The sequence below is a fragment of the Trachypithecus francoisi genome, unplaced genomic scaffold, assembly GCF_009764315.1.
Source record: "Trachypithecus francoisi isolate TF-2019V2 unplaced genomic scaffold, Tfra_2.0 Lachesis_group15, whole genome shotgun sequence".
Lineage (NCBI taxonomy): Eukaryota > Metazoa > Chordata > Mammalia > Primates > Cercopithecidae > Trachypithecus > Trachypithecus francoisi.
This window is the reverse complement of record NW_022681460.1, coordinates 53,245,803-53,260,825: the sequence shown is the minus strand read 5'-3', so window position 1 is coordinate 53,260,825 and position 15,023 is coordinate 53,245,803. Positions and strand designations below refer to the sequence as shown.

The 15,023-nt window shown below is 40.5% G+C and overlaps 1 protein-coding gene across 1 annotated transcript in view; it reads right to left on the bottom strand.

Annotated features, from left to right (window-relative positions):
• The window catches only part of LOC117097188, a 45,828-nt gene that overhangs the window by 12,092 nt on the left and 18,713 nt on the right, over positions 1-15,023 (bottom strand). Inside the window, exons 3-7 of the mRNA XM_033234825.1 lie at positions 14,477-14,669; positions 11,099-11,226; positions 4,883-5,083; positions 4,051-4,172; positions 1,779-2,007 (exon numbers count right to left, since the gene is read on the bottom strand). Coding sequence (XP_033090716.1) covers positions 1,779-2,007; positions 4,051-4,172; positions 4,883-5,083; positions 11,099-11,226; positions 14,477-14,669 — 873 coding nt within the window. The remainder of the gene's footprint in view (positions 1-1,778; positions 2,008-4,050; positions 4,173-4,882; positions 5,084-11,098; positions 11,227-14,476; positions 14,670-15,023) is intronic.

The following is a 15,023-nucleotide window of genomic DNA, read 5'->3' as shown; positions in this document are numbered from 1 at the left end:
GCATGATGGTGTGCACCTAGAGTCCCAGCTACTCGGGAGGCTGAGGTAGGAGATAGCTTGAGCTGGGGAGACTGAGGTTGCAGTGAGCTGTGATTGTGGCACTGCACTACATCCTGGGCAACAGAGTGAGTCCCTACCTCAAAAAAAAAAAAAAGGTGCGGGGCGGGGGATGAATGGGGAAATATTTGCAGAAAATTATAGACAAAAAGAAGGTTAAAGTTCTTATTTAAGAGAAGCTCATGTAAGTAGATAGGACTAATGTTAGGATTCCAACAGATAAATAAAGGGAAAGAACAAAATTCACAAAAAATATAATTAGTAACAAAACATTTGAAAGACAATTTAAGCTCAATAAATAGCAAGAAAATGCAAATTAACAGCATAATACCACTTTTCATGTATATGTGTATATTCGCACATACATCATATGCTTTTGCCTAATACTACACAGTATAGCAGAACTGGTACTCTTAAAATATATAAGTGTCATTATAAATTGGCACAACTCTTTGGAAAGCAATCTGCTAATATGTATCTAAATATTTACATTTTATTTTAGTAATTCTGTTCCCAAGAACCTATCAAAAGGAATCAATTCAAAATATGGAAAAATCTTTATGTAAAAATATATATCTTATAGCATTTTTCATGATAATGAAAACTTGGAAACCACTTGAATGTCCATCAATAGAGAAATGATTAGAGAAGTTTTTATTCATCAGATATGGGAATTACATGTGGTCATAAAGGTAAGTCTAAAGATGAGTTAGCATTATGGAAAAATATGCAGTATAATGTTAACTGAGAAGAGGAGGAAATAACAATGGACAAAAACTATGATTATGGCTATGTACAACACACATATTAATAATACTTAAATTCAGAAAAATAATGATATGAATGCATTAGATTGGTGATATTTAAATTCAATTTTGTTCTTTCTGCTTTTGCTAGAATTCTCTGTGATTTTATATTATTTTGGTCACTGTAAAATAAAATCAATTTTTACTTTAGTCAGGAGGGGATAGGAGGCCAAGGCAGACCTATGGAGCAGACAGTTTGGGCAGTGGGGGGCCTATGAAAGTTTCTTTGTCATATAGCAAGTATGCACACAGAATGAGGTCAAATTGGAAACCCAGGGGTAACCTTGACAGCCTTAACAGAAAAAGAAAAGGATTAAAATCCAACTACAAACACCATGTAAATCATTAACCCACAATTTGAACCATGGAGCAGTAGAGCTGAAAGGGGCTTCAGAGATCACCAAGCTCACCTCCGCCTACCTCCCCTACCAAGTACACAAACATAATTTTACAGAAACAGTAAAGTGAGGTCCGAGAGGCTAAGAGACATGCTCAGAGTCACACAGCAAGTGAATGGCAGGACTGAACTTGAATTCTGATCAATGCTTTCTGTCTTCTGCTGGATCTTGACAAAAAGAACACATTTAGGAAGTGTCTTAGTGGAAAGAAAATATAACATTTTTAATTAAAATATATTTGTTAAAATATAAATAATAAACCAGAAAACATTTCCCACATACCCGCATATATCACCTTTTAAATTTTAATTGTAGCAGTATCTTTACAAATGAGAAACTTTGACCCCATCCCCCAAAAAATCATATAAAAATGTTGGCAAGGCTTATGACTGAGCTCTGTCTCTAGCCAAATAATGGGGGAATAGAGCCAAACAGAAAAACAAAGCTAAACAGTAACATCTGGAAAAAAAAATTCTCCCTGCCAAGGACCCAACTATCCCCTTCAAAAAGAGCTTACATCTTTCTGGAGCTGTGCTCTGTAGCAGGCCTCAGGCGTGGCTGGGGTGAGCCACAGGCCCAGGGCCAGCTGCAGGACATGTCGCTCCAGGGAGGCGAGGCCACTGGCTGATGTGGGTCTGCAGGCATGGCAGGCCTCTTGGAAGAGGTGCTCTAGGGCTTTGGGGATAAGCGCTACCAGGCTGAGGGAAGGGTGGAACTCCAGCAGATAAACATTTTTTGAAGCCGGGCTTGAAGAAAAGAACAACAAATGACAATTTTACACAACAAACTTAAAATTCAAAAGATATTTCAATTTTATATTTTTAAGGACCAATAAAACAGCTCCTATAAGTCCAGTGCATTATGAAAAACTGAGAGCTCAGAGGGACCTCAGAGTCTGAGAAACTGCTGAGTTGCATGACATGTTCTTTGCTTTAACGTGAACCTTTAAAAACGGAAAGACACAGATGTATATTCTAGACGCTCAGTAAAAATAAGACTATACAGGCCGCACACAGTGGCTCACGCCTGCAATCCCAGCACTTTAGGAAGCCGAGGCAGGTGGATCACGAGGTCAGGAGATCAAGACCATCCTGGCTAACACAGTGAAACCCCGTCTCTACTAAAATTACAAAAAAAATTAGCCGGGCATGATGGCAGGCGCCTGTAGTCCCAGCTATCGGGAGGCTGAGGCAGGAGAATGGCATGAACCCGGGAGGCGGAGCTTGCAGTGAGCCGAGATCGTGCCACTGCACTCCAGTCTGGGCGACAGAGCGAGACTCTGTCTCAAAAAAAAAAAAAAAAAAAAAAGACTATACAGCAAAACTGTCAACATTTCACTAATCAATATTTACTCAAATATATAACAAAATCGCTAAAAAGTGACTACATAAAAAACAAATAATTTCCATGGTTATCAGTTTCTATTTTTCATCTGAATCTTTATCCCTTCTTTCCCAAAATGTTAATGGACAAAGACAATTTTTAAATTCTGTACATAACTGCTGGAATCATTCAAATTGACTGTAAGGGTGTTATATTTCATAAATGAATGAGGCCAGAAGCAAAAAAAAAAAAAAAGTTCATCTGTGGGTTATTTCTTTAGATATAAAGGGTTCAGCACAAGTTGAGAGTCCTTCTATACCTACACAGAACTGAAGAACATTGTAACTCCCTTTACATTGATGCAAATGGTATCTTTCTTAGTCCTGAATCTACAAAATAAAAACAGCCTAAAGTCTGGAAAGGAATCTCACCAAGCAAATAATACTTGCTTTTGAAACTATTCTGGCAGGTTTTAGTATCCATATAACCCTAGCCTGTTCTGCCAGAAACCATTTCCTGAACAGTAAATGTTTGCCATAGCAAACTGCACACACACAGCTGGTGTCTCAAGTTTATTACAGAGAAGAAATCAGTCCTGTGGAATATCTATGGAGAAAATGCAGAGTTTTGAGCCTGGGGCTCTTTCTCAAAAAATGAGAATCTCAGATATTTGCTCCCATGATGCCCTACCTGTCCCCAAGATAATACCATAACCCATTATGGCAATTTCTTACATAAAGTCTGCCTTTACTGCTGGACTGTACACCTCACAGGAACATAGAACCATGCCTGTGTTGTTCACATCTGTGAGCTAAACAAACACTTGTTGGATGTTGAAATTTTCTCCACCCATTTGGAGGCAATTGAGAGATTGTGATCTAGAGCCATGCAAATCAACCTGCGGCTTGTCACCTGCTTCCTAGTTTCCTCTACCCTCAAAGGTTAAAAGGGAATGAGGGAGATGGTTATGCTGCCTATCTAGGGGGTGACAAAGTGTGTACCCTCTCTGAGTGGTCACAGGAAATTTAACTCTGTTCCTTAAATTTAACTCTGTTGTGACCCTCCAAGGCAAATCTGCAGAAACTTCTTTAGTGACACTTACATAAATTCCTTTTTAAGAAGCGTTTAAGCACCTCGAAGTTTTATATGTAGGCTCGTGTGGTGCATCTGGTTAAATCCTGACAGCATCTCAAGAGCAACTGCTTTTTCCCCAGGCCTTTTCAAGAGAATAATGATTCTGTACCCAGTGGCATACGTTTAAATTCTAGCCTCCTATTCTTTATTATTCACAAAACAAAAAGATATTCAATATACAAGGGAATCCCTCCTTCGTGGCCTTTGTACCTACTTCTTTCATCTCCCCCAAGCACTTGAGAAGTGCTTTATATAGTACTGAGATTTAACACTCTATCCTTAATTAATCTAGAAGATCACATGTAAAATGTATAAAGACAACATCAACTTACCAGCTATTGTTGGTGGAAATAAGTTGTTTGCAAACTATATTAAGGGGAAGTCCAAATGTATTGCTATTGTCCAGATGATCCTCTCGCCAAATCCTCTGGACATACTCCCGCTGACATTCTATCTAAAAATGTAGCGTAAACATTAAAATTAGAAAAGTTAAATTTTCCCACGGCCATGAGTTATAAGCCTTGACATGAGAAGGGACGAAAGTCCCTTTGTGTCTCTTCATCATTTGACTAATTTTCACCCTGACATTGTTTTGAAGACTCTTTTGCAATGGGTTGGTTTCTCAGTCTGAGCCAGATAGCCAAGGGAAGCAAAGGCAACTGACTTCAGACAAGTTTAAGAAGCAAAAGAGAAATCTTTCTGTTAAATAATTGACTACACAGAAAAAATTTCAACCAGGTGGCAACAATTCTTTGTCTCTTGCTTGCTTCAAGGCATTAGCGTTTCCCTAGAGGACATACAATATGATGGTTTCTTTCAGTATCCTATTAAAAAAAATAAACACAATTTTATACATTAATATCAAAAAGATGTATCATTAGTTCTTCTTTCACTACAAATAAACTTTGCAATCTAATGAAAACTAAGGTCATCAATTCCTTGTGGACTATTAACTCTAATTAGGGGTGGAAATCTCTCTTTAAGACCATAGTTATACTGGGATTTCAACAATGCAAATGAGCTTACAAATAAGTCAGCTGTACATGCTGGCCTAGAAAACACAGATTTCAGATCTGCAATGGAAGGAAAACACTATTTTTATTTCCGGCCTATGTTTTCCATCCTCTTCTCGCATGTAGTATTTTAAAACCCAACTACACTCACCTGCTGGGTGAGGATGCCCCTCACTAACTGCAGGTGAAGCCTCAGGCAGGTACATTCCTCTTGGTAGGCCTTAATGAAATAGGGGTGGCTGAGATCAAACCTGGGGCGCCAGTGCACGATGTCCGTCATCACTTGTGCTAAGGCGAACCTCTCCTCAGGGTCCAACGTGTGCTGGTAGGCTTCAAAGTAACTGTCAAGAAGCTGCAAATAAGGTTGGTAGTCAGGGATCAGCAGAGGCAGCCTTGGGGCCCAGCAAAGAGATGGGAGGCCCCATTGTGGGGATGCAGTACCAATACAATGCCGTGCAGCTAGTAAACCTACAGACAGAGTTAGACAGGGAAAGGGAAAGAACACAAACTTTGAAGCCAGAAGAACTAGGCTTGAGTTTGAGTTCCTGCTTCCATCCCCTCTTCCTCTGGTATCCATAAATAAAAAGAGGGTTAGGTAATTATATAATAATTATTAGCTCCAATCAGACAACACATTAAGACACTTAATGTGTTTATCTCCAACACCTTTCTCCAAGGACTCATTCTCCTTCTTCCATTTTATTCCATCACCAAAGCTAAGTAGGTGGCCGCCTTACTTCTACAGTCTCAGCTCCACTTCTGACTCCTCCTCTTTAATAGTTTGTTCACATTTCACCTATGCAAAAACGATACAGGAGTAGAATGGAAGGCTGAGGGTAAATGTGCTTCCTATATTTAAAGTGATTTATCCCAGACTGAAGTCCTCTAGGTTGGGCCTTACAAACAGAACTCTCCAACACATCAAGTGTCCAAAACCCCAGTGGAGCATCTGTTTTAGTGGAGTTCGCAAGTCTTTTCTAAAAACCTAGAAAAGCTTCCAGACACTAACTGCTGAAGAGGGTTCTTAGTGTGGGAATTCAGAAAGAGATGTCTCTTGATTTTGCTTTTACATTTGTCTGTGAGCTTAAGGAATTTCTGTTCTGTGTGTAAATTCTATTTGTGTGTGATTAGTCATGATGCTAATCGGAAAAAGCTCTTCAGAGATCACTGGGTTGGAATTCCCAACTGGGACCCTAGGGCAAGATAAGTAGCTCTGATGTGTACAGTGCATAATAAATCCCTTCTCCTGTTAATCTGTCTTTTGTCAGTTTCATTTTCAGAGCCCAGGCACTGAATCTAAGAAAGCAGAGGAAAAAGTTTTTCCTCCTCTACACAAAAGAGTTGAACCCTTGAGGATGAACAGCACACTAGGAATCAAATACTGCTTTACTAAGAGATAACTTTATTTTGGAGACCCAGTCCTAAGGCTCAAGGAGGAAGAGCCTGAAGCACTTTATTTAGCACCTGGTTTTATAGGATGTCCTTCGGGTATAAGGGACCTTGGATCAACCTTAGTATGAAAAGGAAGACACCAAAGGAAACTAAAAGCTCAGGTCACAGAGATGCTCCACAAGTCAGAAACTCACACATCAAGAGTGCAAAGTGAGGGAAGGTGGAGACCATCCTTGCCTTTAAATGAGCCCCAGGGAAAATGATGCCAGCTGGGTGATCTCGGTTACCTTGTTCCATCCACCAACCTCTGCTCTATAATAACACTCAATTATTACATAGCAGAAGACAACACAGAAATGAAGGAAGAATGACTGGATCGGGGTAAGAAGGGTGTCCCTCAGTAGACCCAGGTGAAGTTAGGAAAGAAACAATTACTTCCCTAACTCATTCTGGACTCACTTGAACCTTTTTAGCTGGGCCAGGGCAATCCCAGAAGCTGGTTTATCGTATTTATACTTCCTTGACCTGTTTTTGCACAGAGTCCAATTGTTTGGTTATTTAGCAGGGGGAGTTTGTGGGGAGTTGGGGGTGGGGGAAGGGTTCTAGATGGTGATTCCAACCTGATACCAGACTGCAGAGGCTTATGCTAAATTGCCATTTTATCATTGTTGATAGGGCTGTCAGATTTAGCAAGTAAAAATATAGAACATTTAGTCAAACTTGAATTTCAAATAAATAAATACTTTTTTAGTATAAGTATGTCCCAAGTATTGCACTATTTTATCTGAAACTTAGCTGTGGGGAAGGAAACTGTGGCTCTCTTTTTAAATTGATGAAGCTTCTTCAAGCTTTGTGCTCAACCTTGAGAGGCTCTCAGATCATTGCATAATTTTATTATTAATTCTTTCCCAACAGGAATGGGGCCAAGATCTTTTTGCCTCATGGGTTCTATTTATTATCTGTTTGCTAAGTGGCCCGTTTCCATTTCAACTCTGGGCTGGTATTTGTCTAAGAAGTCTTCCCAGTCTGTCAAATGTCACCTGTGTGTGTCAAGAGCCAACTCTCAGGCAAGATAATATGTGGTGCGTGCTGATGGTAAGCACAAAATATTGGAGAAAATGGGAAAATAGACAAAATAAATAATCTCAAACCTTACTGTGTTTATATTCTTTTTACTTCAATTTTTTTTTCTGGGATTTAAAAAAACTTCTAAAATAGTATTTTAGGTCAAATGAAAGTGCAAAACAGAAAATCTCTGCTAGACCCAACTTAGCACAGAACATTTTCTTTTTGGCTTTTCTAAGGAATGATCTTTTTATCCAGTACATTTGTCCTTCGATAGCTGTAGAAAGACTTAGCAGATGGTACAATGTCACTTAGGAGCTGCTACAGCTGATACCTGACTTTTCTAAGAATCCCTTGATCTACCTAAGTTTCTACCAGCTCTATTTTTATGAGCTTCATAAGGATTTAAAAGAACCCAATATGTTCAAGCAATTCTTAACCCTAGTGATACCAATATATTTAACAATCAAAAACAGCTGAGGAAACTTGGCTGTAGGAAATAGTACTGGGGGAAATAAACTACTTTAGATAGAAATCCGGCTTATCCACTAAAAATAGGCTCTTTTGACAAAATTTCTGACTTGCCCATTTTACACTTTTTGTACCTATAGCTCAGTTTCTAAAGGGAATTTATTCTCAGGATAGAAAAGAGGGAGATATTTTCACCAAATGTTTTTAAGTCAAAATAGTTTCATTTACCACAGAAGGAACTAGTGGACCGTCCTAACACCTTACTACACAATGAATCCTAGGCTGAAATGTGGAGAAATCAGTTCGTTTTTCAGTATTTTCTGCCTTCCTCCTATTCTATTGCCACAGAGTCCTGCCGGGGGCCTCCAAAGGAGGCCCAGAGGCATTGAAAGGGAAGGTAGGGAGAGAGAGTACAAAAAGTGGTGGGGGGTGCTGTTTAAAATTCATGCCTGGGCTGGGCGGGGTCGCTCACGCCCTGTAATCCCAGCACTTTGGGAGGCCAAGGCGGGTGGATCACGAGGTCAGGAGATCGAGACCATCCTGGCTAACACAGTGAAATCCCATCTCTACTAAAAAGTAAAAAAAAAAAAATTTAGCCAGGTGTGGTGGCGGGCTCCTGTAGTCCCAGCTACTCGGGAGGCTGAGGCAGGAGAAAGGGGCGAACCCAGGAAGCGCAGCTTGCAGTGAGTCGAGATTGTGCCACTGAACTCCAGCTTGGGTGACAGAGTAAGACTCCATCTCCAAAAAAAAAAAAAAAAAAAAATTCATGCCTGGACCCATAAACTTGTTGAGTTTAAGGATCCTGTCTTATTTATATCTCATATAGCCATTCCAGTTACTACACTGTGCATCTAAATCTCTCACTCCGTTGATTAAGGTTCCAATGGGCAGATTAAGACTCCAGACTAATGCTGTAGGGGCCAGTTATCATTGAAAAGAGGAACATTTTTTTCGAAGTCCAAGGCTTGCACTATTGAAGCCTGGCCAACTGTTTGCCAAAGGGTGGGTGACCTACATCTCTAGGAGTAACAGACCAACCAGAGAGCAGATGAAATGGTGAACCATCTATTCTACTAGCAAAACATTTCAAAGAAAACACTGCCATTTCCCCATCTTCTGACCATATCATAGTGCACTATAACCTGGTTTCCACCCCCACCATGCTTCTGAGAGTCCTGCAATGCTGCCAGTGACCATCTGACCAAGCTGCTTGGTTTTTAGGAGTTCCTTTCTTGACGTTTCACGGAACTCCACAAGTAACCATCCCCTCCTAATTAAAACTCATTTCTTCCTTGTTTCTCTGGTCTATTTAGTTTTACTGCTTCTTGTTTCATGACCTGCCCCTTAAATGTAGGTATATTACTCAGGGGCTGGGCGTGGTGGCTCATGCCTGTAATTTCAGCACTTTGGGAGGCCAAGGCAGGTGGATCACTTGAGGTCAGGAGTTTGAGACCAGCCTGGCCAAAATGGTGAAACCCTGTCTCTACTAAAAATACAAAACATTAGCTGGGCATGGTGGTGTGCACCTGTAATCCCAGTTACTCAGGAGGCTGAGGCATGAGAATCGCCCGAACCTGGGAGGCAGAGGTTCAGTGAGCTGAGATCGTGCCACTGCACTCCAGCCTCGGTGACAGAGTGAGATCTATCTCAAAAAGAAAAAATATATATATGTAGGTATATTACTTAGGGCTGCATTTCAGGTATCTCTAGTTTCTCCCAGTTGTTTTGATTCATCATTGTGGTTCAACCTCCATATTCATACCTCAGCTCATACCTGTTCCTGAGCTTCAGACCTATAGCTCCCCACAAAACATTCACACCTGAGTTTCAGCAAACCCCCTCAAATGCCTTGTTGTTCTAGGTCCTATGTCATTTTCCCCTCTAAAGACACTCTTCCTCCTCCTGGGTTCAGTTTCAGTTCATAGCCTCCTCCCTAACCCTCAGGAAGTTGTTTCAATTCCATCTTTACTTTCTTGCCCCAACTTCCAGATCCAGTCTTCCAATCCCGCCATTTCCACTTCTACAAGTATTCTCAGGTCTGTTCCACCTTCCTAGTCTCACCGCCTCTCTGCCTTTCTATTCTTCTATTGTCATTGTATGCTTCCTCCTAATTTTTCAAGTCACTGTTGCAATAACCGCACTTCTTCTCTCAGGGGCGCTCTATTCCAATCCATTCTCTCACTTACACCCAAGGTAGCTGTTAAAAACACAGCTATGATCATATTTCTCTCTATGGAAACTCACTAATGGCTCTTCTTTGTTTATAAGATGAACTCTAAAACAATATAATTAGCAGGTCCTTTATAGGCTGCACCCAAAACACATGTGTGGCTTGTTGCCACCCATCATGCCTTTACATCCCAGCCATAACAGTCTTCCTACCATCCTCCAAGAAGGTAGGATTTTATTTCTCAAAATAAAATCCCCCAAGCTGGTCCTTCCCATTTACATTCCCCAGACATTCTAATGCTATTTCGTCTGCTTAAGAATCTTTTCTTCCCTGCCAGACAACATCTTACTCACGTATTTAGTATCAAGATTAAATATCTATTCCTCTGGAAAGGCTTTCTAGCATTTCTTACACCGGACAGTGCTCCCCTCCACCAGGACAAATATCTCTGCAAAGTCCCCATGACTCATGAATGTACTCAATTATAAACTGTTAGTAACTAGGTTATAATTTTTGCTTGGAGATTGAATCAACTTTTGTAGGTGAGAAATTCCTTAAAGATAAAGATAATTTTCACTTAGTTATCTATATGTCCCTGAATGCCTGGAACAGTCCCTGGCGGAGTAAATACTTCATATTTGATAAGTAAATGCCTAACAATTGGTGATTATTAGAAGGGCTGATAATCCATGCTAAGGGCACAAATGAAGAGCAGTAAACCTGCAGTGTTTCATTCATTGATTCATTGTTGGGATATGAACCATTTGTGACACAGTGATGATTGAGTAACCTGCTGTTTCATTGCTTTAAACTCACCCCCGTAACATTGCACTCAGCACCCTGTCCAATGCTTTCACCTACCCACATGTGGCATGTGCTTCTACAGGCCATGATCAGGTCAATTTGTCTGTAATTAGCAAAGTGAGCATTGTCCCTATGACTGCACAATGAGCATGAATGAAATCATCATTCATTCTCACTAAAAGCATATATATTATAAGAAGGAATTATATAGTCCTGTAACAAATAATACCTGTAAGATAAAGAAGTGTCTTTCACATTTTGTTTTTTGTGATGAATCTCAGTAAAGAAAATAAAATTTATTACATCCTTATAACTAGCCAAGATTATTTAAATAAAATAATTATTCTCTTGATTGAGAACTTTTCTAAAAGTCTAACTGGGTTTTACAAAAACAAAAACAGAAAAAAGACTGGATTTTGTAAGAATGGTTTTTTAGCAGACATTTTGTCTCCTAGGCAAGAATACCTGGCACTTGTTTTCCAGAAGAGCTGCTTCCCAAGTCCATGTGTCATACAGCACAGCAAATCTGTCCACACCTGCATGGGCCCATCCCCAGTCCTGGCCACTCTTTGGCTGGCTGCCCACTTTGTGACCTGGGAGAAAAGAGGGTGAGAATGTTTAGAGACAGGTCTTCCAAGGAACCTGTTGCAATTAGAAATGTGCCCCTTGCAATTTCTCAAGGATCTAGAACTAGATGTACCATATGACCCAGCCATCCCACTACTGGGTATATATCCAAAGGATTATAAATCATGCTGCTATAAAGACACATGCACACGTATGTTATTGCGGCACTATTCACAATAGCAAAGACTTGGAAGCAACCCAAATGTCCATCTGTGACACAATGGATTAAGAAAATGTGGCACATATACACCATGGAATACTATGCAGCCATAAAAAAGGATGAGCTTGCGTCCTTTGTAGGGACATGGACGCAGCTGGAAACCATCACTCTTAGCAAACTATCACAAGAACAGAAAACCAAACACCGCATGTTCTCACTCATAGGTGGGAACTGAACAATGAGACCACTTGGACTCGGGAAGGGGAACATCACACATCGGGGCCTATCATGGGGAGGGGGGAGGGGGGAGGGATTGCATTGGGAGTTATACATGATATAAATGATGAATTGATGGGTGCCGACGAGTTGATGGGTGCAGCACACCAACATGGCACAAGTATACATATGTAACAAACCTGCACGTTAGGCACATGTACCCTAGAACTTAAAGTATAAAAAAAAAAAAAAAAAAGAAATGTGCCCCTTGGATTATCAGCTCCATCTCAGAAACAGAAATGCTGAACCAGTCCCTGGGACGAAGCCTGAGTTCATACTTGTTACTTCTAAGTCAACAGGAGCTTTTGTTTTTGTTTTTAAAATTCAGTTTTAAAGACTAATCTTAGAAATAAAATAAAAAATTTAGTTAACAAGAAATCTATGCTAAAATGCCTTCAAACCCACAATTTAAAGGCAAGGTATACGTTTCTCCTTCTCTAAAAACAAATCCCTGTGGTTTAACAACAAACTCAGTTGGACTTGCTATTTCCATCATTGTGAAACGTTTCCAAGATATTCTTTAATTATGTTAATTACTAATTTAAATCAATGAAGGTAATTTTCATTATTCAGCTGATTTTTTAAACTTTGTTAACGCTACTTTTCATTACTGACATTATTGTTGCTTTAAATTTTTAACTATTGTATTTCAGAATTAAATATTCAAAGATAAGATACTTTCATGTGCTGAAATTTGAGTTCAATAATTATCACATATCTGATGGATACTAAACAAGAGAAAGATGATCAAGAACTTCCATAGCAACAGTTGGGAAATCATTTCACAATAGATGACTATACATTTACCAGCTCAATTGAAAGAAAGATGCCCATGTGGTTAAAGTGTCAGTGTAGACACTACTGACTAAGTGTCTCAGTCCAATTAAATTTTTAGCAGCTAGAAATAGTTCATGCTATTATAAATTAATATGGACCAAATGGTACATTAGTATGTAGGATAACCAGTAAAGATAAAAGCTAAGAGCTGAAATTAAATACCCTGGAATGTTGGATGCCATCATTGCGTCCTATGATTCAGATACCAATGGCAAAGACAGGACAATTAATTCAATCCTACATCAAATTAATTCTGTCTGGGATCTGAAGTTAGTTGTCAAACTTTCTTTGGGCAGCATTTTGTAACAATATGAATGTGAATTATCTTTAATTACAGTCTACACATATTACAAAATAGCACAAACCCTGATTAAGTTTCCCTTTAGGTATTGCAGTGTGTCTAGAAATTCTAAGCTCTTTGCAGATGTAATTCCAATGCTGTCATAGTATCCCAAAAGAATATTCTTACATCATCTATTTCTAAAATTGAATCAATTTGAGTGATGCCAAAAGGAAGAGAAAATACAGGTTATGGGTTACTTGATTACCCTGAGTAACGATTTCTTCCTCTGGGGCTTGTCTGGCATTTTCCTAGTCAGATGTTCCTGTATCCTGATGGTTTCCTGTTAGGAACCCAGGGCTGTCTCTGCTGCTAAATGCAGTTTCCTCAAGGTCTACCACTTAGAAAAGTCATTTGTTTCACTTGCTTATTTTCCTTTCTTCAGGGTCCTGCACCACATCCCCTCCACCCAGTGGGTGACTCAGAAATGCTCCTGGGAGTAAAATCTCGGCTTAAGCCTGTTTTAGTCAGAGACCACCCAATTTAGCATGCAGGTCATCAGAGTGGGTAGAGGGTCAGAGGTCAGGTCTTTGGCCCTGAGAAGTGAAAATGCAGGGGCCGTGCTGTCCCTTGTACCTCAGGAGAGCAAGGAAGAAACTGGGCCTTCCCTTGCAGGGCTTCCTGCTCCTTGACGCTTCTGTCTACCCTGGGCTTTCCCAGAAGGCTGCACCCTGCTACTCAATCGGAGCACCTGCCTCCCACCCCTCCTGCCCCTCAAGCTCACGATCTGCCTCTGAGTGTTACATTAGGATTTATTGCTTAAAGTGTCTTAATTCTTTGTCCCCTGACACACAAGCCCTCTAGTTATCGAAGGGGAGATCATGAGAAACCTTCCGGGGAACCAGAGCACAGAATGACTGTTAGTTGTTTTTTTAAGTCTATGTAAACATTTCAACAGATCATAAAGAAAACGTTTATCTCTTTGGTCCTTGCAAGAGAAGTCAAAGGAACTTTTGTTTCGTATCAAGAGCCTGGACATCTCTGTCTGTTGCGACTGGAAAGAGCCTGTTGTACTGAAATCCTGTCATCATGGTAGATTTGATCTTCACTGGCCAAACATGAAGAATTAAAAGCATAATTCTTGACTGAACTGGTGGGTGGGTTGAACTTCAGGAGTACATGGGTGGCCATTCCTGGCGCGCGTATCAGTGTGACATGAGCTCTGGAGCGGGTCGTCCCTCTCAGCCCTGCTGCTTACTGCCTCCTGGGGCCCAGTGACTGAGGCCCTATGCTAGAACTGTGTATCATCAAATTCGCCATTATAAAGGAAACTTCCTGCTGCAACAACAACAAAAAAAAAAGAAAGAAAGAAAAGGAAAGAAATGCCCCTGCTCAACAAGCAGAGTCTGAACCACAGCAAGAATTACAACCCAGCCCTGAAACAGTAGTCACCATCTCTATCAGAAGCGGGGCTTGAGCTGGAAACAACTGTTTCTCTTCTCAAGTGAATGCATTTTAGGGGTGGGGGTAGTGTGTGCTTATTGCAGTTTCAGATACTATTGGATATGTGTTTATATTTTGGGGTGGAGAGCATTAAAAAGAAGCCCTTAGTGTTTTTTGTTTATTTGGACAGTTGATTTTTTTTCTTAATCTGACTTCTCACCCCTTTCTTTCTCAATGTAATGGCTAGCCACAAGCAGCAACTCTGCCTCTAGTTCCTTGAGATCACTCAAGGCTTCCTCATACATGACATGCACCCCTTGCTGGTCCTGGGTGTGGATACAGCCAGCTTCTGTGCTGTAGTAGTCATCCTCGTTCTCCACTTCCGAGAACTCCATGAATTGGATGCCGTGGACCTGGAGAAAGAAAGCCAAGCCCAGATGTTACTGGAAAAGGGAGAGCTATATTTTGCCATCCCACATGGACAAGCAGCAGGTTTCTGCTCCCACACAGTGGGCTGCCAGTATGAAGCTGTAAATATTCTGAATGTATAAAAAGCTGTATGCAGAAAACATATATTAACAAAGAAAGTTGGCAGGAAGAGGTAGTTCCTGAGGTGGATAACTAGCTGATTAGTTTGTTTTTCTGATAAATTCAGTAGCAACTGGAGAAAGGTAGGGAATAGAGCCTAGAGTGGTCTCTGGAGTCAGAATGCCCGGGTTCAGGTTCTGGCTCTGCCAGGATCTCATCCTGGGCAGGTCATTCAGCTA